The sequence below is a fragment of the Amblyomma mixtum genome, chromosome 3 (genome assembly GCF_055824585.1).
Source record: "Amblyomma mixtum isolate Tamu chromosome 3, ASM5582458v1, whole genome shotgun sequence".
Classification (NCBI taxonomy): domain Eukaryota; kingdom Metazoa; phylum Arthropoda; class Arachnida; order Ixodida; family Ixodidae; genus Amblyomma; species Amblyomma mixtum.
The window spans coordinates 84,883,287-84,908,954 of record NC_143014.1 but is presented as its reverse complement, the minus strand read 5'-3'; the positions used below and the strand labels follow the sequence as shown (position 1 = coordinate 84,908,954).

At 42.7% G+C, this 25,668-nt stretch overlaps 1 protein-coding gene across 1 annotated transcript in view; it reads right to left on the bottom strand.

Annotated features, from left to right (window-relative positions):
- LOC149350826 (nucleolar protein 9) overlaps positions 1 to 25,267 on the bottom strand; it is a 38,785-nt gene extending 13,518 nt beyond the window's left edge. Inside the window, exons 1-6 of the mRNA XM_089579982.1 lie at positions 24,237 to 25,267; positions 18,417 to 18,658; positions 10,672 to 10,854; positions 6,990 to 7,161; positions 5,920 to 6,018; positions 3,552 to 3,687 (exon numbers count right to left, since the gene is read on the bottom strand). Of these exons, the coding sequence (XP_089436108.1) occupies positions 3,552 to 3,687; positions 5,920 to 6,018; positions 6,990 to 7,161; positions 10,672 to 10,854; positions 18,417 to 18,658; positions 24,237 to 24,504 (1,100 nt within the window). The 5' untranslated portion in view covers positions 24,505 to 25,267. The remainder of the gene's footprint in view (positions 1 to 3,551; positions 3,688 to 5,919; positions 6,019 to 6,989; positions 7,162 to 10,671; positions 10,855 to 18,416; positions 18,659 to 24,236) is intronic.
- Between the last annotated feature and the right edge of the window lie 401 nt (positions 25,268 to 25,668).

Here is a 25,668-nt window from a genome sequence, read left to right as displayed (position 1 = left end):
GCTCAAATTTTGCGGAAAGTTGAAGCCAATTTTTGTTCTATGTGAAGTTTGGGAGGGTTACTTTCCTGATTCCGTCAGAATTAATAAAAAAATCGGCACTGTCTGCAATGGCGGCGAACAAACCAAAACAAAAAAATGTTCATGGAGATGGTACCGGTAACGGCACCTCACGCCCACCAAAGGAACAAGCACTCTGCTGTGGAGATCACAATTAAATTGCAAGACGGAAGAGGGGGGTGGTTACATGGCTAGTTTAAAGATGCTTTCTTGTCTACTTCACCAATATTGGGCATGGAAAACATTATTTGCACAAAGTTGCGCCAAAGTTTGTGTTCAGTTTCTGTCAGTCACAATAAAGCGTTACACTCTTCATTTCCCGCCGTCTGTTCTCGCCTTTCTGCCACATAGCCCTCCAAGAAGTAAACATGGAAGCTAAGCATATGGGGTACACCAATGGGTACATCAACAATGCACGTCGACATGCATCCTAGTCAATAAGCAATTCAAGGCAACAACAGTAGACTTGGAAACAGACAGACCACTCGAATACATGTTCATCAAGCTATTACCACACTCCCGCGGTAGTAAAGGTACATACGTCCTAAACCTTTACAGTCGCCCTTGGCAAACGAACATCACAGGCTCGCCAAACTGCCCAAAAGGCACCACTCCTCATGGCAGGAGACTTCAATGGCAGTAGCCAACTGTGGGGATATCCCACGGAAGACAGGAAAGGCAGGAAACTAGCCACAGCCATCACAGACGTGGCTTTTACAATTCTGACAGACCCGCAGTACCAGACTCGAATGGCTAATTGTGTTACTACAGACATGCCAAAAACTCACCCTAATAAGAAAAGCCAGAAACTATAAGTGGTGCAATACCGGAAGAAGTCTTGGAAGTGACCATTACATTCTTCAGATAAGCCTGGAATCCTATTCCACCTTGGCGGATTCCGCTAAACATATGACCAACATAACCCTTGAATGCAACAAGCCATGTACACCCTGAGGCCAAGCTAAAAAAACAGATTGGGAGAGATTCTGAAAAAATAGTGTAAAGGCACTCCCAACCCTCAACACCAACTATGAATGACAAGCAGCACTCCTTTCTACTTCTACGCAAGGACCAACTAACCAAAACCCTGAAGACTTTCAAAGAACACCCAGCTATCGACAACCATCTCCTCCACCTTTTGGAGGCACAAAGAAGCCTAACCAGGAAGTGGAAAACCCAGAAGCACAACCACAGATCAAAACTTAGAATAGCAGCCCTCACCAAAAAAAACTGACAATTATGCATGGGAGCTTGCTCGTAATAACTGGCTCACCAAGTGCAACTCCCTCAAGGACAAGCTAGACGCTAAAACCAAGTAGAACCATCTTCCCCTAAAGCACTCCCTCACCCCCTAACCACTCCTGACCACTCCTAACCCCCCCTAAAACCCCCAAAGCCAAGGGGGGGAACAAAGCCAAAACCTACGGTGAGCATTACACGAATTTCAAGGCATGGACCAAGAACTCATGTCAGAGATCGCAAAATGATACATATATATCTGTGACTAACAGGACCCACTCTCCAACACAGAATACAGGGGTCAAAGTAACTCGGAGCTCAATGCAGAGTTCAAGTTAGAGGAAGTACAGGCAGCACTCATAGAACTGCGCCGAGGATCAGCTCCTGGCTTAAACAAGGTGATGGTGGGACTCCTTACAACTTGGATCCAACATTACTACAACTCAAGGACTACTACAATAAATGTTAGCGTATAGGCAACATTCCACAAGCCTGCAAGACAGCCAATGTGAATTTCATTCCTATACCAGGCAAAGAGGTCAACATAGTCAACCTGTGCCCAATATCATTTACATTATGTGTAGGAAAACTCATGGAAAAGGTGATTCACAACCGCCTATAAAATTATCTAGAAGATGAACAGGCTCCTACCGCACACCACGTTTGGTTCTTGGGCTCATCTATCAACGCAAGACATCCTCCTCCAACTAAAGAAACCAGGTGTGAAAATTCGAGCTCATAATTTTTTCCCCTTGTGATTAGCTACTTGTTTAGGTAACAAGAAAAGTTTTAAAAACATTACTTTTTTGACATGGACGAATCCTGCACGGCACTCCTGAATATGGGTGAAGCTTCACTGCAGACTTCAATTTGTATCCAACTATAGATTCCAAACACTTCCACTGCGGCTTCAATGCGAAGCATGCCAGGCCTAGCGACAGCAGATGAATGACATGCTACTGTGGTGTCTATTCCACCAGTGTCCGAGCCTGGCGAGCAGTGCAGCTACGAAAGGAAACGTGCCACTAGTGTAAGCGCACTCCATTCTGGCTTTTGTATAGGGTCACGTTTTGCCCTTTCTGGTGTGAATGCCTTGCGCACAAGATGAGTTGGCAGCGCTGAAGCACCATGTGCACGCACCTCCAGGCAGAGTCTAGCGTGCAGGACAAAGTGTCCGTGGCCATACTGAGAGTAGCAGGCAGTTATCGTGTATTAGCTCCCAGCAGAATGCATCACACAGACAAAATTATGCACACATGAGACAATTCTGGTTTGAAAAATGGGGTGCCAGCGGAAACAACGACATGTACACAAGACCAAGGTGGTAGACATCGACGGACGCTGGTAACCTCTTTTACAAGTTCAACATGCACCAACTGGCCCAAGAGCTAACGTTTTTGCAATTCTTTTAACTGACTTTTTTTTTTCTTTTTTCAAATTACTGGCTGCCAAGTTGGGGGTGTGACCATTAAACGGGGGTGGCCCATACGCAAGATATATACAATATTTAGAACCCCCATGTCCCAAAGACATGAGCTACTTGAAAGCTTTAGGAATTCACGCATGCTGCACACTTCCACGCTCATGGAATCGCAGCCTTTTTCTGCTATCAAACACATTTATGCCACACATTTAACACATTTAAGGCAAAAAGAATGATTTCCGTTATCATCCAAAGCTGCTTCCACAATGAAAACTCAGCCCAGTGTCCTTTAGTAAAAAAATTCCGCAGTGTAAGAGAACAAAGAAATGACAGCATCAGACTGCATTTCCTGGGTGCACCACAGAACTTTGTGTCATCCATTTCTATTTCTTGTTCTTGAAAGGTAATTTTTTTTTTAGGGAAGAAATGACCCTGCCAGTCTGTCCAGCAAGAATTTAAAATGCAGCTGGCATCACCGACTTCATGAAAACAGTGCTAGATGCTTCAAAAAAAAAAATTGAAAAGCCATGTGCCCAACCGTAGATGCCATGCCACAAAAGGATAGTACCTTACAGCTACTTTTACTGCAGTTTCACATTGCATGCAAAGCTTAGAATGCATTTCCGTTGAGGAAGTTTTGCTTGATGCAGCATGTGCCCACACGTGCCTCACAAAGCACAGACTTTGAGAAAATATATCATATTCTAAAAAATCCATGGGTTATCAATGCACAAATCCAACAAGACTGCTTAACTGAATGCAATACTGGAAGGAGATATGAGGTAAAGTAAATCAATTTCTCATTGTACTCAAACAATAAAGAAATACATACCTTTCATCACTTGACTGAGAGAAAACAGCCTTAGCGACATGCTTCACAAAGCTTGACAGCATTTTAGGGTCTTTCAGTTGCAATACCATGATCAATGCTTGAAAAAGCAGTGACGTTACACTGTTGCTCATGATATCTGTGGAGAATATTAAGTAGCATGACCTTTTGCTAGCATTACATAAGTGCAATTACATGCAGAAAACACCAAAATTAGAGTTCATTCATCCAGGACCTAGAGATGCAAACAAGTAAATGAGATCCAAAAAGCAGTTGAGTGATCTGCCCTTAGCAAATGCAGCAAATTTTGTTCTTTTCATAGTCAGTTTTAGTGCAGCATACACAGATATACACAAAGGAATAGCGCACGCCGACAATAGCGTGGTGCACAGTGCGCATGTGCCAGACGCAAACCGAGACTGAGCTTTTGTGTACGTTCTGCTAGCATACGCTAAAATTTGAGTTAAGCATGCCTGGCCCTTATGTATGCAAGGTGATTAGTGTTGACAAGATGGTGACTTCCAGGTCACCTGCTTCAGAGTGCGTCCGTCGTTATTACTCTGCTTTTTTGGCATGCTCATACCTATACAGTTGAGACCACTTATAACGAACCTGAAGGTCACACAGATTCCATTCATTATATCCGATGTTCATAGTTAAGTGGGCTCTCGGTATAACAGCCAACAATATTAAGTACATCAAAAGTGATGTTTATTTCTTTAAAAAAACTCAGTTATGCGCGCCTACTTGTTCAACGCAGACCATATCGCAGCTCTTTTCAGGCTCTCATAGTGGTTATGTCCTCTGCGATTGAAACACTTGCTGCCAACAATGAACTCTAGGGACGAGATGCAACAAATTGTGGTTGAAACGTCCACGGCACCTGGCGGGGATTCAGCAACGTTAATCACATTCCTAGCGGTAGAGGAGAGCTCGTACTTGGTGTTCAATGGCTTCGTCAGAGCACATGGCTCTGCTACGTTGTGTGTGGTCTGCTGGAACGCAGACATCCAACGAAACATCTGGCCAGCTATGCATCCACGACACGTTGCCACAAATCTAACAAAACGTGTTTTTGAGAGCTTCATCTATCATTCCTAGGCCCATGAAGCAACGGAAGTAGCGCAGCGCTCATGGCACAGAATGTACCAGCTGCACTGTCTGCTGTCTGACACTGCCTGCACGTGGTAGCAGTGCAAAACATGGATCTGACTGGACAGGTAATGCATGTCACGTGACCAACATGGCGGGCAAAACATTCGAGCTTCTTAAATCGCTGCTGTTACTTCATCTACGACCTTGGGCAGTAGCTTCACTTTCGACGATGCCTTTGCCTCTCCCCCACCACGCTTCTTCCATTTCGGGTGATTAGCCCAGACAGCAAACAAGCAGGCAATGACTGCCCTCGTAGGCCACCGAGGTGTGCTTGGTCAGTCGTTCCTTACTGTTTCAATGCCGCCTTTTTATTGCATCTTTGGGCCAACATATATTCTATCTGGGGTGGTGTCATGAGGGCTAAGAGATGCCTTCGATCTACGCGCTTGCTGGAAGTGCACCTCTTGAACTCCGAGGAGAGTTTACAGCGCCTCCTCATTTGCTACAACCAAGTGGTGCGGAAAAAGTTGTTGGTTGTATCTAAGACGAATCGCCATTGCCTTAATGCACATTTTGACGGTAGCACCACACTCATTTTTAACAGCAAGTGTTTGTTATATCTGCGGCCGTTATAAGTGGGCTCAACTGCAAATGATGCATGAAGCTTTCGCTTTGCCTCAACTCACCTACAGCACAAAGAATTAGCGATGAATTTACCCTCTTTTTCATTTTGTTTGGCTGCTGCGGAGTCCCTAAGCCTAACAAGCTGCATAATTTTCAAGCGAATTGCCTTGGGTTGGATTCAGCCACGCTGACTTGGTTACCAGCCCGATACGACTTCACTGGCCCCGGCTTACGTGTAGAAAAAAAAAAACAGAAAATATTTTATTTCAACACCAGATGTCTTTACTGTGGTTTACATTCGACTTTGCTTTCATTAGATTAAAAGCGCCAGTGTGACACACAGCGTAACATCCCGCAAAGTGCTTGCATAAAGTATATATAAGCGCTTGTACACTATACTAAAACAATCTAATGATGCAAGTGCTTGAGCATTAGTTCCTGAGAAAGATCAGCTCAATTAAAACACAATGTCATACAACTGAACAATTGCAAGAATCATGGTGGTGCCTTCGCATTATAGACTAAGCTGCTGTGGACCAGTAAAATATTATGAAAATCTAATCTGAAGCCAAAGTAGAAACTAAAAAACTTCTTAGGCAACTGGTGCATTGAAGAAAACAGAAGTCATTATGAAGATATAAAATGCACTCACCTAACAAGTCGAAGGTTTTTATAGTATTAACATAAGTTCTGAAGAGTTCGTCAAACCCATCAGGGACATCAACAACTTCAAGTGCTTCTTTCTCAGCTTCTGTGGCAAAAAAAAACATAAGCTATGGCGTAGCATATTGTATCAGTGCTACAGCATTGATGCAACAATGAAATTTCATCATCCTTGTGCATTTTTACAAGTTAACAGTCAGCACGAATAACTCCTGACGTGCGCATGGTTTAAGAATTCGCCGAAATGTCACCTCCAAGCATTACAGAGACAAATACTGCATTCTCTGGAGAGCAACAAATGTGCATCAATCAGTGAAGCCTGCCACTGAGCAGACCCACACTGTACATGTTTGCAAACTTACTAATGAGTAATATAATTCACTACCACTATGGTAAGCAGCAAAAACAGAGAGGAAAGTTCAAATTCCAAGAAATTTGTGCGTAAAATTGTTCCAACTGACATGAAAAAACTTCACAGGGCATGGCAGGAGTAAGACAACTAGCACCTTCGAGCATGGTACAGCCAAAGCTTAGCTTGCACTCCTGATCATGTACCACCTGCACCGTAAGTTCACAGGTCACTACACCCATGCACAATGCAAGCACAAGGCATCATCACAACATAGTGCAACATAGTGATCGCTGCCTCTTGCTGGCTTTACAATTAAACTCAGCTGTGCACAGACTAATTAATGCAGCTTTTTCACCAAAAACATGTAAGCTTGTACACTCCCACTCTGTTCATGGGCACTTAGCCAGGGAACTCATGCGGCAAATGGCAGCTTGTGGCAGACTGCTGAAGTACACTCTTCTTTATATGAGCCCCTCTGATGTGACAATTAGACTACAAATTATTTCACATGTTACATGCAATGACTGGGACGATGAAAGCATTCATCTGCTGCCTTGCTAACCATCATAGCACACTTTGTCGTGTTATTTAATCTTACATTAGAGCTAGCTTACTTAAATGAAGGCATACAAAGAAGGCATGATAGCACTTTTTAAAAACATATATTTGAACTCAGAAAAAAAAAATAAACAACAAAGTCATCACACCTGTCTTCTGTTTCTTCTTAAAAGTCGGGGGTCGTGAAAGATGTCTTTCCACATAACACCCTCCTAGTACTTGAACAACGCTGCGGATCACATGAGTGGGCACTCTGCTGTGGACAAACTTTTCTATATTTTCTAAGCAGAAGCGCCCCACGGCAAGTACCCAAAGGACGACCTGAAAGTAAATAAATAAATATATAAGAATGCCTGCATGACATCTCCCAAATATAATTGGAGGTTCGACAGCTTCCACACACAAAAAATTCACTGCACAATCACTGTACTCAGTAATTCGAAATTTCAGCGCAGCAGCGTAATTGGAGACAGAACACGCAATGTCGAATGAGCGTTCAGCCAAGCCCACAGCTACGGAAATCTACAACCTGACACCGTCACCCCTGAGCCTCTGCTTGGGTGGTGCTTTTCGCAACAGCCATTGCAGATAGAATGCGACACTATCTCGCCTAAACCCCACCGTACCCACTGCCTCTACTTTCTTCCTCATGCTCCTGCTGTACCCTCCTCGTTTGTTTTCCTCCTTGCTATCATCTTACTTTCATCTCCACTGTCCTCTTCGTTCGCCCTCTCCGTTATGCTGACGCTCAACCCAGGAACAGGTGCTTAAAGGCCCATTTGCACTTGAGAGTCATGAAGAGCATGCAACTGACGGTCACTTACGAGCAGGAAGCAGCTCGAATGTACCGTTGTTCACACTTGCAAGGGCAAACCATGGGTTGCTCTCCCAAAGTGGTCTTGTTCAGAACAAGACTTGTCAAAGCTTAACTCTTTCCTTACCACGGGAAAAACGACCATTTTTCACATGTCTCAGACAAAATTTTTTTTTAGAAAAGGTGTGATAGCTAAAATTATATAAAATGCATAACAATAATTCAGATAGAATGCGCTTTATAATGAAATTTATTTGAACACATATTCTGCTTGAAATGCTGTGAAAAAAAATAAGTAAACACAACAAAAAGTAAAAAAGAAGAAAAGTTTTGTGTTTATATGACAATAACTTTCCAAACACTTGTACTAAAAAAATTCTAGAAACTACAAAACAATTCAAATTCTTTCTAAAACATGGCATTAAAGTTTGAAAATTATAACTTGAATAGTTTTCGAGCTAGAATTTTTTTTCTTCATGCCTCTTGAAAAGGCTCGTTTGAGAGTGCCCTTTATATGATTTTTACAGTCTAACAAAAAAAAAATTGGAAGTGTAATGTTATGCGCCAAACGAAAGCTTGGTAAGCGTGGTTTAAAAATACAAATCAAAACTTATTTAATTTACGTCAAAAATTCAAAAAAAAATATAAAACACAACAAGTATAGGTGTGATATTGCGATATATAGTATGCGATAAGTATAGCTGCGATGTAGCTGCAGAATCGAAATCCGACGTTACAACATCTTCCTCCGAGTCACTGCTGCTCGGAGGATCTTGAAAATCAGCTGCAGAGGCTGGAGAATCATGTGCAGCGGGACTCTTCCGAGCGCGCGAAGCGCCCGACCTCGACGCGACGCCATCCTCACCGCGTATTATGTCGCAATAAGCCTATGCTCCAAGGGCACTTCAAAAATGCACGACTGGCGGGGAAATTACGAACTAGGCCGAAAATGGAACTAACCGTCTGAACAACAAACCAGATGCGCCCGCACAAGCGGACAGGAAAAAGAAAGCGAAACTATCAGGCCAACGTTCCGGGATCGGTTTGCGCAGTTACAGCGTCTGAACCAAAATCCGACAATGCAACATCGTCACCAGAGATTCTACTACTCGTAGCATAGATAATAATTGCAGTCAACCCAGTAGAATTGCGCGCAGCAAGGTTTTTCCGAGCGCGCGCCGTCTGCGCGCCCGACGCCATGCACGGAGCGTCCGTGCCGTACCCTCCGCTTCAAGGGCATTTCAAAAATTCGCGCGTCGTGGGAAAATTGCTCTCTACGCAGAAACCGAAACTGTAGTCTCTGGAGAACAACTTAGATGGCGCCACATCACCATAACGGCTACAATGAGGAGCTTCGGTTCGCACAAACAGACCGGAACGAGGAATCTGAACGCACAGGCGAGCGTTCTGGGCTCTCGTTGCCCAGTTTGGGCTTCGAAACAATACCTGACGATACAGCATCGTCGTCAGGGTCCGTGCTAATCGATACATCAAAAATATGTGGTGCAAACGCAGCGGAATTGAGTGGAACGGGGTTTTTTCGAGCGAGCGCCATTTCCGATGATGACGGCTTGTTCGGAGCGCCCGACGCCGCACACCCAACTTCAAGCGCGTCTCAAAAATTGCCGCTTTTTAGCAAAAATATAAACTAAACAGGAAGTTGAAGTTTAATGTGTGAGCAACAAACCGAATGACTCAGCAAGTCCGTAGCGGCCGCGGTCGCGCTGCCGTAGCGCTTCGAATTTTTCGATCACCGGTGATCGAAGCACAGTGGCGTGGTAACGAAAGAGTTAAATGTTAACAGCAATGAGAAGCCGGGTGTAAAACAAGCTTCCGTTCACTTTCGAGGCCCCACTGATTGGTTAGAGTTTGAAACTCGCAGTCGCAAAGGTGAAAAATCAAGTAGCATATGATTCACCTGTGATAGTTGGTTTTTGGCCATTACAACCATTTGTGACTGTTGCTTTTTGACCAAAACGGTTGCACAACCTCTGCGACTGGCAGGTGTGAATGGGCCTTAAGAGCTGCACTCTAATATAATTACCAACTGCTAGCAGCGTATTCATGCAGCATGCTCTAAGTTACTTTACTTTACTTTCCTTTCCTTTCCTTCTTTTCCACTTTAAAGAAAAGCACTGACTATGAAGGCTGCCACTAATGTGAAACTTTAGCCTTCATACCATAAAGAACTCACAAGGCATTAAAACTGAGCTGTTATCACAGGTGTATTAAAAAGGTAGTGTGAGGCTCTGTCAGATGAAGTGTAAAAGTAAACATGTGCTTTGCCCTAACAACATATACTTCTTTGCCTTTAAAACCATAAACACAAGGTGACAAATTCCTCACACCGAAAAACCAGACATAGCGACGTCACAAATCGCACAAACAAGTGAGTACAGGACCTTCGCACCCCCAGCAACATCCCAAAACCATTGGGATTGAGTGAGATTACAAGTTAGTGAATCCACTGCAGTAGCTGATCCAGGTTCGTGGAAAAAAGCTGTTTGCAGTATCCAAAGCAGCAAAGCTGGCACACATAACCTGGCCCACGATTTTCTCACAAGGCAGTGAACATGTCAAGATACATTACAAATTCAAAGTCAGCAGTTTCATTACTGAACTGCTGCAGTAGCTCTGTAGCTATGGCATTCAGCTTGTGAGCCCAAGGTTGCAGGATCAAATTCCAGCAGCGGCGGTCGAAATTCAAATTCAACAGAGGCAAAATGCAAGATTGCCAGTGTGCTCAGCAAAGCCACTGCACATTAAAGAATCCAAGACATTTCTCACACTGCATGTGCAGCTTCAGGATTCTGAACCCTGATATAGACGAGACTAAAATAGAAAGAGGCAGACTGGCACTGTGCGCTGTATAAAAAGAATAAGCCTGTTTACAGCAAAAAAAAAAAAAGGCAACTTGCAATCACAAGTACTTAACAACAGTTTAAGCAGAGCTAGCTAGCCAAAGAATTCTGAAGTTTCGCAAGATATGAAACACACCCAAGACAAAATAAACTTACACTGTCATGACAGCCTGCTGGTACCTGGACTTGCGAACCTTCCTCAACTGACGAGGCATCCGTATGAGTTGCTGAGCGTTTTTTCCTATCCACCAGCTTGTCCCTACCAGAATGAGCGCCACGCTTATGCTGTTGGTTCCCGCTTGCTTCAGCATCTGTGTGCTCTTGCTCAGATGTAGTATACTGTTAGGAGTAACAAGAAATACAATATTTCAGTAAAATTAACAAAAAAAAAAACACTTATGTCATTGAATGCAAGCACTAGCCACCGAGCTACACCAACAGCTGTAATGTGTTTTGTTAACACCCTGTTAATAAAAGTTACTATTCCATTCATGTGACCAGAAGATGGAAATATTTGCCCAATAGTACCTGAGGAGAGATTTACATATCAAAGCAATCAGCACCTTGTGACCACTACGACTAGCCACAGGTTTAGAGATGTTACTTTCTAGAGCACACACAATAGCACTACTGAATGCACCAGGTACTCCTAGAAGATTATACACTACAACAGAGGTCCTCAAAACTTCTTTTACCTGAAGGAACCCCAACAGCATTCAACATGTGCCAAGGAACGCCCCCGTCACAATCGGTCAGTGTTGCATGTGAATGGGCCCTTTATTGCCTTTTTTTTCCGCTGTTTTGTTCACTTTTGCAAGTATTTGTTTGTTTACTTGTTTTCAGCAATCAATTTTTTATTCAATGCCCATCTCTCTCATGTTTAGACCTCTAACTCCAAAAGCAAAAAAGCAGAAAACTAGTCCCATTTGAAAAATGTTCCCCTGCATACTAGCCCCACTTGAAAAATGTTCCCCTGCATTGGCACACTAGACCATAGTCAGATGCAACTCAAGAACAAAGCAGCAACTGCCCCTCAACCGAGGCCCTCCAGCGATTTTCATGGTTTGGTTTGGTTTGGTTTGGGGTTTTAACATCCCAAAGCAACTCAGGCTATGAGAGACGGGTCAGGCTATGGGGTCAGCAGCCAAGAGCCATAACCACCGAGCCACCAAGGCGGCGATTTTCATGACTTCATACTTAATCCCCTTGGACCTGCTAGCAAGACACTGCAGGGAGCGTTAGACGAATAGGAATTAACCTGGGCTCAATCAATTAACAACCATGTTATGAAAATCAGTAGATGCCATTTGCTGGAGGGCCTCCTTTGAGGAGCACCTGTCGCTCTGTTCTCGAGTTGTAGCTGCCTGCAGCTGGGCTACGCACAGAATCACGTGACGCTTCATCCAGCTTTCTTAGGGAGTCTGCATCAGCTTAGTGTTGTTGTTTTTTTTTTTCTAATTTCGACACACAGCGGTTTTCCGTTGAAAATGGGCTCACCAGCGGCAAAATTTCGCCCCAGTGCCGCCGACGCACTGTGCCAACGCCATCGCATCGAATCAACCGAAAAAACGCCCGATGAGCCTCGCACGCTTTTTTTTTTCTTGGCTCGCGACGCGCACGAGTGCACGTAACAGGGGTCGCATTGTGCGCCATCCTGCCGGCATTCCAAACATACGTGCATTGCAGCAACAGTGTCTTGGCACACTGCCAAGTTCACTGGGCGAGCAACCATTGCAACATGAGGGCACTGTGAGCTCATTAGGCTTTACAATGATGAAATGGCCAAGAGCATTTTGGCTTTGTAGCAGGTGCAAATGCAACTTAGAGCAGCTTCCTCACTGTCTATCGAAGGATACTGATAGTGAAAAAAGTAAAAATGCAAATACAGAGGATGTTTCAACTAACTTGCATCAGGGTTTTAAGACGTGCTGCATAAAGATTTGAATGGTGCACGGTTGTAGGCGGAGAGCTGGGCGTCCATGGTGTCCTCTCTCTTTGTCCGTGTGTTTTTGTGCACTCGAATGATGTTTCATAAGGGTTGTAGGCAGTTGTCTTGGCCAGGTCTGGATATTTATTTTTAAATGTGCCCAAACTTAAAAATGAATAAAATTTTGTATCATTAACATTGCAAAAGTCACAGAGAATGTTGAGAAATACCCATTTTCATCAAATACCAGTTTTCGTCAATACAGTAGAACCCTGCCATAGTAAACTCGGTTATAGTAAAGACTCGGATATAGTAAAGTGAAGCTGCAGTCCCATTTTGCCTTCCATATACGACTGTACATTTTTTTTTTTTGGTTGTAGCAAAAATTTTTTTCGAAGAAACGGCTACAGTAAAGATCGTCTGACCAGGGTGATGTACGGCCCGCAGAATGATGACATCGCAGCACTCAAGAAGTCTAGGATCGCGAAGCAAATAGATACCGAATGTGCTCTTTGAGGTGGCTTCACCACCGAGCTGAGAGTCTATACTCCGTTTCATACATAGCAGGCAACGCTGCGGACATTGCTGAAGTAGTGCGTCCACGAAACTATATTACTCCGCCACATATCATTCGTTCTTCTCGAAACTCCGGTGATTGTTTGGACGAATACAAAGAGCAGTATAAAACGATGTGGTAGCATTAGGGTATGTGAATAAAAAAAAAAAAATCACAGTCGAAGCTGTGAGGCGCTCAGTGTTCGGGCTCTCAGGCCATAATTTTCACGGAGAGTGAACTATTTTTGGGTGCGGATTCAGTAGAAGCGATTCGCCCTACCAACCGCGTATCATACTGCCAGCTGTACTTTTTGCTTCTCAAAATCTCGACGAGTCGCAGGACGAAAATGCGGCAAGAGGTAAAACGAAGTCCAGGAGCTACCAGTCACAGCACTTAAGATTTGTCACTACGAAATATGTTTGTGTTCGCTTTGGTTGTATGGCGAACTACTTTTTGCGTGCGGACTTAGCCTGCGCAAACAGGCGCGCTAGCTTTGGCAGCGCTGCCTGCTATGTATGAAATGGAGTATAGGAAAAGCCAACTTTTGGAAGAGATTGAGGCCGTGAGGCAAAGCGCGCGGCACGCACATAAAAAGTAAAGCCGGCTATGGACGTAGAAAGAAGCCGGCGCAGGTCACTGAGAAAAGAATGCCAGTAAAAGTGCAGTGAGTAGTAGAAAAGTGAGGAAAAGGGCGAGCATTCGTAGCATGCCAGCGCAAAGCATGGGGAAGCAGCGGCAAGAAGCGGAGGCGCAGCGGAACTGCAAAGGCGGTTTTGTCGCACTTGACTTTGTTGCACGTTTCTTAACTTCTGCCTCTTAAATGACGCTGAAGCTATAGAAGACGACACTATGATCATGGAAAGCTCTTGTTTTTGAGATGGAATCAAACTCGCTTTATTTTTGTAGCCACGTTGTATTCATGTAAATTCGGCACTTCCACAAGACGTAAACACAAGATGTAAACAATGTGGAAAACATGATAACATATGATAACTGATAATAATTATCACATAAAGGAACGATAAGGGCAGGCTGTAAGGCATTTTTGAGTCTGTTTTATAACATGCTTAGTGAGCACCCAGAAAGCATAGCCCTGCCATAGCTAACAACTGATAAATACCTTGATATAATAAAGATTTTTGCTGGTCTGAGCTATTTTACTATGGAGAGGTTTTATTGTATCACTTTAACAAAGTTTCTTTTTTAACACTTAAAGCCCGTGAGATACAAACATTAGTGCATGACTGTGCCCCTTAGTTGTGATGTTAGCACTCTCAAACGCACTCTGACTGAACAAACTCAATTAGGGAAAGCCATGATGAATGAACAGGCAATCGGTAATAGCGATCGTTCCACGATGAGTGCAGCCACTTTGCTTCATTAGAGCTATGATGTTGCAGCAGGAGTGCAATCACACTGTCTCCATTCCACATAAGCCTGCTGTACGTATGTGGTGCAGGCAGGGGCATATTATTTTTATTTCCTTTTTGGTTGCCCCAACCTATTCTTTGTCTCCATTCCACAGCACAGGTTTCTTGCAGTTTAATAAAGCCATGCCTCTCACAGCTGTTTGGACTTCCTCACACCGTAACTGTAATCAAGCTCGTGTGGCAAACGACGTCCAGGAACAACACAAGCTTGAAATCACGCATGTGCAAAGTGGCAATATTGCTGGGACAGTATTGGCAACACTGCCAAAGTAGCTGTGCAAAATGCGCTCATGCCGTGTACTAATGGTAAGCGATAAAGGGGCTAGAAAAGCGAAATGGGACGAGGCTGGATTCAGTCGGTCATCTTTCGCATCACATATTGAGAGAAAGAACCAGTCACACCTCTGCACAATAGGCAGCAGCCTCAGCCTCTTAGCATTCACCACAGCTGTTCGTTGCTGGAATAGTATTTTGATGCAGCCTTGGTGCAATTTCATTAAAAACCATCAATTTGTAGCAGCAAGTAGCAGGTTTAATGCAATGGCACAGGTTGGTGCAACTGGCACAGCATTCCCACCAATGGCTCTTTCAGCAATCTTTCACAGCACTTCAATATGCAGTCACAATAGTTATTTCGTTTCGTAAAACAATTCATTACGTTAAACAAAAGACACCAAACTAAGGCCAATATGAAGGTTTTGCTTCACTACAAGTTGACAGGCTTGCAGTTTGTTTATCAAATAAGACTATAAAAAAAAATTGTTTATTTGACAGCATCAAGCACTCCTCAAATGTTCGCAGAGCAGTTTATTTCTGCCAGGCTAATTTTTTTCACCCAAAATGACAGAACTCCACAGCAATTAATCATTAGCACAAGAAGTGAGTCATGATCTAACTTAGGAGCAGGCTGTGCTTCAAAAATAAGGATTTTCAATAAATACATGAGCCATGAAATAAAATCCATGAAATGAAAAAATGAAATCCATGAAAAAAAAAAGCCATGAGCAATTCAACTTGCACAAGCATAGCCAGAAATCCATCAACCAAACACTACTTTGCAAACCTCTTGCTTACATCTCTGTCATGAACGACAGGACACTGAAATGAGTGTTACGTCGCACTTGCACAACCATGAAAGCCACCACCAGATATATAGCAGACACAATGAATATGTCACTGCCTCAATGGCTTATCCTCACCTCTGACAGAGAGCAAACTAATTAAATAGGGTTTGTGCCTACACTTTCATCTAACATATTTTTCAAAGCTCAAGACACTGAGGTCGGAGCTTTGAGTGGAAAAAGCAAGCAATGTGACCCCCAAACAAATGAAACATCTCTAGATAAATGAAAGTTGTTTATTCTATAATTGCTACACAATCTAACTTTGAATGTCTGCAACTTAATTCTAAATCACAGAAAATGTTGCGATGGCAGGGTGTACATTTTTGGAAACACAAGGCTAGTTTGGCTTACTGAAACTGAAAAATCAAAGGTTTTGTATTAAATAAAGTGTGAAACACTGATTTATAGCAAGGAATGCAAAAATGGAACATTAAGTAATTAAGGAAAAGATCCCATTATTCAAGATAACAACAAACATGAAATGAAAGCCAAGGAGCATATCGATGCCACAGTTGGGAGCTACACCCACTACTAGAGAACTGTTTTTCAAGGTAGCTGAACGCACTGATGCCCCCCCCCCCCCCCCCCCCCCCATTGCCTCCTAGCATTTTACATCCCAAACACATGAACCACGTAGTGATCCACTCAGCGCAGCACGACAGAAGCAGCCAGGCATGAACACATCCGATAGGAGTGTCTTAATGAAAGAATAGGCATTTTTCCAAACAGGGAATATAAACACAGTTTGCGTGTTTTTCGACATAGGATAGGTCGACGTGGTTTCATTATTACAAGGTCCATATCCCTTTCAGGCACCATTTTTTGTTTTGATTGAAATCAATTATCTTTTCATCTAAGTAGTAATTCAGGCCTCAAGAAAGAGAATTTGTTCATCTCTGAGCGTGAAGGATCAGCGGGTAAATTTTTACAAAGATGTGCAGAATTTCGTACAGTGTCAGATTTGTCAGAAATAGTAACATCGAAATGTTCTCTTTTGTCAGGTAAGCACTCTATGGATCATGGAATAACTTCGTGTCTCGAAGATGCAGATTACGCTCAAAACGAGCCAAAACAATCAATGTTTTCACTCGCGGCAAAATCTGTCTGCACAAAAACGGCGGACAAAGTGATACCTAGCTCACTGTTACGTGAAATTTTATTTACTGCGTTCACAACATGATACAAAAAAGAACTTATTTGCGACAAGAAGGGTGCTCAATTCGATTGAAACAATGAAATCACTGCTAGGTACACCAGTCTCTGTGAGTTTGCTGTGTACACAATTGAGCACAAAGCACCTGAAAGGGATATATCCTGCATCAAAAAATGTAAAATCTGCACTTATATTTCCTGCTTGGAAATGTTTGTTTCACTAGTAATTGGGGAAAGTGCATTGCAGAAAAGCCAACTTCAGAATTGGGAAACTCCCCTATTGTGTCATAAAGGGCACCAATTTTAAGAAACCTTCACAACAGTGTTTTCTTTAGCTGTTATCAATTCTGGCAACCGGAATCTAAATATCATGTTTGTAAGCCCCCTTAAATATGAGAATGATGAAAAAAAACTCAGATGCGTGTTTGGCCGTGGAGTGATACCTTGAGGCAGGGACCTCTAAAAGTCAGATACAACTCAAGAAGACAGCAGTGAATGCCCCTTAAAGGAAGCCCTCCAGGCAATGGTGTCAATTGGAGGAAAAGGAAGGAGAAAAGCCTTAACCCCTGCGCCGTGGGAGGCGGGTTGTTCGTTGTTCGGGCTAGGGGTGCAGAGAAGTGAAAGGGGGGAATGTTGGAGAGGTGGCGCGGGGTTGCTAGGCTGAGCACCCCACTCTTCATGACACGGGGAGAAAGACCCATCTTCTTCTCTTTCCTGCCTAGCCTCTGCTGCACTGCCAAAAAAAGTTGTAGCGCAAAATCGCAGAAGACTGGCGAGTACCTTAGTGAAATGGGATCAACCACGACATCATGTGAACGAGTTGACACCATTTACTGGAGGGCCTCCTTTGAGCGGTATTTGCCACTGCCTTCTCGACTTGTATGCTGCTATAGAATGCACTGACTATAATTCTAGATTTCACAAAACAGAGTCAATAACAAGTCGTGCATGTGTGACTAGCCACAGTACCCAACGATGGGCGTGCCCATGATGTCAGGTGAAAACTATCTATATCCAGATAACGACAGCACCTCTATCTCTTCAGAGGTGAAGAAAAGCAACATAATATTTTGTGGAGCAAAGGGATAACAGACCATGCAGACCATTCTTCACTGTATAATCAAACGGCAGCTGTGCAATAGAGACGGCAAAATGCTTGTCTTCTGTGTAATGTCTATGGACGTCTGTAAACTGTGTAATGTGGACGGTTTCCAGACTGCACATGTGACATCCGATGATAACAACTGGTTCAAAAGGGGGCTGAATGTGACCATGTGTAGCTACACTTCTGCGATGCATCGTCCGTTGTTGCCTTCTGTTCACCACAGCTTTTGCAGCTTCTTTTGCAGTCCAGAGCACACAGCTCAGGCATTCTAGACAAATGTCACCTAATGTCAAGGGCGCCATTTTGGCGTCCAACGCCCAGTTTCAGCAGAGCAGGCCGGAGGAGGGGGGGATAAGGCACTTAGACATGCGCCATAGACTTTCGCCGTGCTGCATGGACGCCAAAATGGCGACCACTGTCAGGAAACAGATATTTGAGTGTTTATTATACACATCCATAACTAATTGCTCTCTATGCCTAGCTCACAAAATACTATCCCAATACCTCTACATTAATGTCTGTTAGCATGAAGCCAGAAAACAAATGATAGCACATCCATCTTGAGCAGCATGCATTATTCTTACTGAGACAGAGATATGTAACTTACCACTGAAGGGCTCTGCAGATACTTCAATGAAGATTCAAGCAGGGTTTGCATGACATAAGCTCCTATGTGATGTGTGCACATCAGATCAACATGCTCCAAGAATGTAGACATGAAGCGGGTAAGGACATTCAGGCTTCTCGTATGCAACAGCAGCATCTGCATACAGTGGCTTGTCGAGTCGTCACAAGAAAGCTCCAATTCTTTCCCGCAGGTTTGCTCTGCTACATTCTCCAAAAAAAGGGCTGATAATAGAAAAAGGATAGGGGAAAGAAAGAAACACTTTATTTGGCGACAAATTTCACAAAGTATTTGTGAATGAGCACCTCACATTTGACAACAAGAAACTATTTGCTAGGGCTAAGCTGCTCAAGAAGGAAATGGATTGGAAGCATCTCTGGACTAACAACTGTCACATTCTTTATTTATTTATTTATTTACAATACCCCTAAGGGCCCTCGTGCGAGGGTATTACATAGGGGGGGGGGGGCAATACAATCATAAAAATATGGCACAGGAATTTGAACAAAATACACGTAATAATGAATTAAAACTAGTAATGTACACAAATAATAACAACAAACAACGCAGAATAAAATACTCAGTAAATGCACATAATACAACAAGAATACCAAATCTGTTAGTCCGTGGTTTGCTTTAGCGAATGCTGAAACGATTGTGGGTTAACCTCAATAGCTATGTGTGATGGCAAGTTATTCCAATCTATTATAGTGCGAGGAATGAATGATTTCGCGTAGAGTAATGAACGGCATGTGATGCGTTTTATTTTGTTAACGTGGTCACGGCGAGGAAAGACTGCAGGGTGTGGCAAAAAGAAGTCGTCGTGGAGGGTGGGATGGTGATACAGTTTGTGAAGCAAGGTTAGGCGAGCGAAATGGCGTCGACATGATAGCGGTTCCAACTCGGCACGTTGTTTTAATGCTGTGACACTGGTGAAGCGTGAATAATCTGAAAAGATGAAGCGAACAGCACGGTTTTGCAGGGATTCAAGGTTGTTTATGATGTAAGCTTGATGAGGGTCCCATATGGCAGAAGCATACTCAACTTTCAGGCGGATTAGCGTGATGTAAGCAAGTTTTTTTAAATGTGAAGGCGCGTGTTTGAGATTATGCCTAAGAAGGCCGAGTGCGCGATTTGCTGATGCTAAGATTGTGTTAATATGGTAATGCCAAGTTAGGTCAGACTGAAAGTGAACTCCTAGGTACCTGTAAGTTGTTGTAAGTTCAACTGTATCGTTATTGAGGAAGTAGGTTGTAGCAATTCGAGTGGAACGGTTAGTAAACGACATTAACTTTGTTTTAGATGCATTTAGAGACATTAGCCAGGAAGAACACCAAGCCGTTACAGCGTCAAGATCAGTTTGAAGTGAATGGCGGTCGGTTTCATTAGTAATATTACGATATATTACACAATCATCCGCGAATAACCTAATTTGAGACGATACACACTTGGGTAGATCGTTAATAAAAATTAAAAAAAGCAGAGCGCCAAGTACACTTCCCTGGGGGACTCCAGATGTTACGGGGACAGAAGACGAGTTAAAGCCGTTGACAGAGGTGAATTGTTTTCTGTTATCGAGGAATTGTTTTATCCATGAAATAACGTTGGGATGGAGATTTAAGTTTGTCAATTTGGTTAGGAGCCTGTGATGGGGAACGCGATCAAAAGCTTTAGAATAGTCTAAAAATACTGTGTCAACCTGTAAGCCAGCGTCTACTGCGGAAAATATGTCGTTAGTAAATCCAGCGAGTTGTGTGTCGCATGAAAAACCCCTGCGAAAACCGTGCTGGTATTTGAAAATGATATCGTGCTCCTCGAAAATGATATCGTGCTCCTTGCGCGTAAGACTGACGAAACACGGTCTTCCGCATAAGTTCAGAAACAGACCTTCAGGTCTTCCGCAGCAGCATGGAAACAAACCCTTAAGTATCTACCTAGTTTTGCCACTGCATGGCTTCTGACTCAGTTGAATCCCCCTTAAGCATTCCACTACCTCCTGATAAGCTTCAACATATCTTTGCGAACAGTACTCACTCTCTTATCCATTTCAACGCACGCAGCCTCAGGAAACACCACGAACCTATCGATAACTTTATCACTTCACTTCAGCACTCGTTTTCTTTCATTTGCATTTCTGAAACTTGGCTCTCCAATTCTGGCGGAAACCTGTTTGGTTTTACATCTTATATACCAGAATACTGCAATCGCCTATCCAGTAGATATGGTGGTGCTGCAATTTTTATTTCCCCAGAAATTTCATACCACCGTAGATCAGATCTCGCTCTGAATGCAACGCAATGCGAATCAGTTTGGATTGAAGCCAATCATTCACTCTTTTCCGCTGACTGCCGTAAGTTGGTACTCGGCTGCATCTATCATTCCCTTTCATCATCAATCCCTGAGTTCCTGTTAGCGCTAGATGCCACTTTAAATAAACTATCTTTTGAAAACAAGAATGTTATAATTCTTGGAGACATTAATATTAACCTTTTAGACAGGAAAAACTGTTATGTTGTTTCCTATGTTGACTGTTTAAGTGGTTTCGGGTACGAATGTATCATAAACGCTGCAGCCAGATGTACCCCCAGTGGATCTTCCTCATTAATCAACCATGTTCTTACCAATATTTCGCCCTCACCCTACTCAGGGGTCATCGAACTCGACATTACAGATCATTTTCCTATTTTCATTACGCACAGTGAAGTTTCCCGTCCCTCGCGTTCAGGTTTTTACACTTCCAGGTTTATTAGTGAAGAATTTGCTAGTGCTATCAGTGATACAGACTGGTCTTCATGCTTTGCATCGAGCGATTTGAAGCGAGCAATGGAATGCTTTCGCCGCCTTTTTTCCGTCTGCGTATCTCAGAGTACAACATCAGTAAAGTGTAGAAAGAATTACAAATTTCCCCACAATCCATGGATGACAGACAGTTTATTAAGCTGTATGCGACGCAAAGAAAATTTATAAAAAAAAAACAAGAAGCAGCCTTTTAATGTTTCTTTAGCTGCATGCTACAAAAACTACGCTACTGTGCTAAATAACTTACCGAAACATGCGAGAAAATCTTACTATGAGCAAGAAATACATAAAAAATGATAATAACACTAAAAAGCAGTGAAATCTTTTGAGTGACTTCCTCAAATTACCCAGTGCAAACAGCCCCCTTACTGAAATTAATTTCAATGGTACAGTCTACACTCGTCCACACGACATTGCAAATACCTTTAGTGACTTCCTTTCTGCGCCTCGTAATAGTCGTCCACTTAGTTCAGAGAAAAACATAACGCACTCTAAACAATCTTTTTTTCTTTTTCCTGTTTCCCCTCGTGAAATCGAACTGCTGATTACTGGCCTAAAGAACTCTAGCCCTGGATTAGATAAGATATCCTCTCGGCACCTTCAACTTGTAGCCAATCTGATCTCTGAACCACTTTGTCATGTTATTAATCTCATTCTAAAGACAGGTGTTTTTCCTGCTTGCCTCAAAACAGCTAAGGTAATCCCAGTGTTCAAGAAAGGAGACAGATGATTAATTTCTAACTATTGACCTACATCTATTTTATCTTCTCTCAATGAGATCATCGAAAAATTGATAGTTGAACGCTTAAACAATTACCTAGATAAATTTCAGATAATTTCCCCTCATCAGTTTGGTTTTCGATCTGGCAGCTCGACTAACTTAGCTCTGATCTCTTTGACTGATTTTATCACGCAAGGTATTTATAACGGCGAGTTTGTTGGCTCTGTCTTTTTAGATTTCACAAAAGCTTTTGATATCATTAACCACTCCATATTGCTTCAAAAACTCGAATTTTATGGAATTACAGGTCCCGTGTTGCGACTGCTGAAAAGCCATTTGCAAAATCGTCAACAAATAATCAATATTGGTGGAAGATTCTCCCAAGCTAAAACTATTAACCAAGGTGTTCCTCAAGGCTCATTTTAGGACCCTTACTATTCATACTATATATTAATGACCTTCCTAATTCTATTAGTCCAACTCACTGTGTCTTATATGCTGATGACACTAGTGTATCATTATATAATACGTACATGATGATCTGACTCTTGAATTGAATGCCATTCTTAGTAATGTAGCCAAATGGTGCACTGATAATCAGTTGGTGATTAATCCCGTTAAAACGAAATTCATAGTGTTCAAAAGTAGCCAGAAAATTCTTTCGTTTCCTATGTTAACCCCTTGTTCTTGTAATGTTCCGGCTTCTGATAACACCAATTTCCTCGGCGTCATTCTTGATTCAGCTCTTAAATTTTCCATCCATATCGCTCATCAAAAAAAAAGATCATGTTTGGCATCAGAGCTCTAATTAAGGCGCGTCCATATTTTTCATGCAACCTACTCCTATCTTTGTATTATGCCTTCATACATAGTCACATCACTTATGGTATTATTGCATGGGGAGATACTTATCACTGCCATTTATCATCTCTGCAACACTTACAAAACCAGGCCATCCGCATTATTACCCATAGCCCTTTCTCAACTAATGCTTGTTCTTTATTGCATGAGCACGATATTTTACCAGTCCATCAGCTTTTCCAGTATCACCTCGCAATCATGTTCTTTAGGTTACTACATGGCACCCTACATTTTCAGTTTGTAGACCCCATTCTGCTGATGAATCACAACCCCATAAGATTTGAAGCAAGAAACAATTTTCTACTCCCCAAAGTCCATACCGATTATGGTAAATCGACGTCGTCCTTTCAGGCAATTTCTTTTTGGAATACATTGCCACCCACTCTAAAAACATCAATTTCCTTGCCTGCATTCAAAAATAAGCTCAAGGTATTTTTGTTGGAATGCTGACGTGTTATTCTCTTTTCATGTACAGTCAGGCCGGAATGAAACACGAACACGCATATGTCATACATTTCTGCTTTGCAGCGAGATATTCCTTTACAACCTATTTTCGATTATGCATTTCAGTAGGCCCTTTACCCAGACACATGAATCAGGCTAGTTGTACACTTCAGCTGAAAGTAGGCAGGTAAAATATTTTGTTTTCTTGGCATGCTCTGTTCACGTTTCATTCCGGCCTGACTGTACATTACCTGCGTTATTGTGATTTTTGACTCTGTTTTTGTGGTGAAGTATTAATTTGATATTTCCTATATTTTATAACTATCTGCTAACTATGCTGTAATCATTTCTTGTATTATTGATTTACTGTGGGTCCTGGTGCAGTCTGACTTTGGGACCCTCGTCTGTACATATATGATCTTTTGTATACTTTTTGGGGGGGACCAATAAAACCTAACTTTCTAACAAAAAAAAATTAAAAATTAAGCGCCCAGCAAGTCTTCGACTTGTTGCACAGCAGTGCAGACTCCAGCCAGGCACTATTCTAGTTATTCTAAACGATGCAAAACTGGCGCTCAAGTTATGAGAAGTGTCTCGAACAGATGGACAGTAATCTATGCTGTTTCCTCACAATGGTTTATTTTGGTCAAATGTTTAGGGGAATCACCCAAGGTGGAGTAGATTTGTAATAAGGGAGTAATTACTCATTGGCATCCACCCAAGCGCAGCCATACGGCTACAAAGGAAAGCTATACAGCTTTCTCTTTCTTTCTTTGTAGCCGTATGGCTGCGCTTGGGTGGATGCCAATGAGTAATTACTCCCTTATTAATGGTTTATTTTCTGCACCTTATTACAGGAAAATAAGTGTTCAAGGCTTACAGAGTCCGTCCAAAGCAAAACGCTGACACTAACAAAGGCTCAAAGGCTTATGTGTAGGGCTTCACGAACAGCACGATAATGAAATAAAAAAAATTACCTCTGTCTTCATCATCCTCGAAACCATCATGAAACCTTTCACATGCCATCATGAAGTACGACTTCGTGTCTCTGTCGACTTGATGCATAGGTGAGAACTGCTGGAAGCTGTCCGACACATACGAGTTGCTGTCTCGAGAACTACCGAAATCACCCCGGCAGGCTTTCTTGGGTGAGCCGACATCATCGCTACCATTTCGGCGCAGTGAAACCCCTTTTCCATCACTGACGTTCCGCAATCGCTGCGCACTGCGTTTCACGGGCTTCATCTCGCACTTCTGCAACCACGTCGCCAGTACTGGTACGGAATATTACACAATGGCTACGGATTCTTCAAGAAAACTTCCAGACAGTAGCACGTAACACTCAACAGTTTTAAAAGCTCCGCTTGGAAGAGCGTAAGATTTGCAGCTTGAGCACATTCGTTATACACTCAACGCTGAGTCCGACGAACCAATTATGCCGATTACACTCACTGTGCCGCACACGTTCACTACACCACTACACTTTTGCTACCTGCTGCAAATAATCCTTGCACAACACTTCTCGGAACCAACGGCCGTCAACTACAAACCACATGCAGCCGATGCAACTGCGTGACCACGTGCGATGCCATGGCAGGGCAACTATGGCCAAAGTTGCCCGATACGCCATAGCTTTCGCTCCAATTTTTTTTTACATCTAGCACCGCATTGCATATCAGCAGATATATTTGTTGTTTTAAAAATAAATTACTGGATTATCATGGCTATGGGCAGCGCTTCCTTATGGGCTACAAGGAGGCGAACGCGACAGCCAAACAATTTCTTTCTCTATGGCCCAACTCTTGTCATTTTTGTGAGCTTAAAACTTATTTGTACAATTTTATGAATAAAAAATCTGAGATATTTCTGCTGCAAGCAATTTCCAATTCACCTTGTTTAAAGTGGGCATCTTGTTGTTCTGATTTATAATTAATTACACCGAAACCGAAATTGTGAGAAAGCGTCCCGAGCTCTTGTATGCGCCGCGTAGAATGGCTGTGGCGTTGAGGCATGGAGGCACTATAGCATGGATGCGTTGAGGCATGGTTACGGCAGTTACGGTACATGGTTGAGCTGTGAAAAGTGCCCACAGCTTGCTGGCTTATGAAAACGAGCTCGCTCGTACTGTCCCGTTCCCTCGATGTCTCTATCTCTCTCACGCACACACACACACACACACACACACACACGCACGCACGCACGCGCGCACACACACACATACATAAGATAGTCACCAGAAATTGAAAACATACCAGGATTTACGTGAATTAAATCCTGTCGTTTTTCGATTTCTAGTGACTTTATCTTGTACTGATTAATCAACTGAGGCTATCAATATATATATATATATATATATATATATATATATATATATATATATATATATATATCAAAAATTATTTCTTGGCC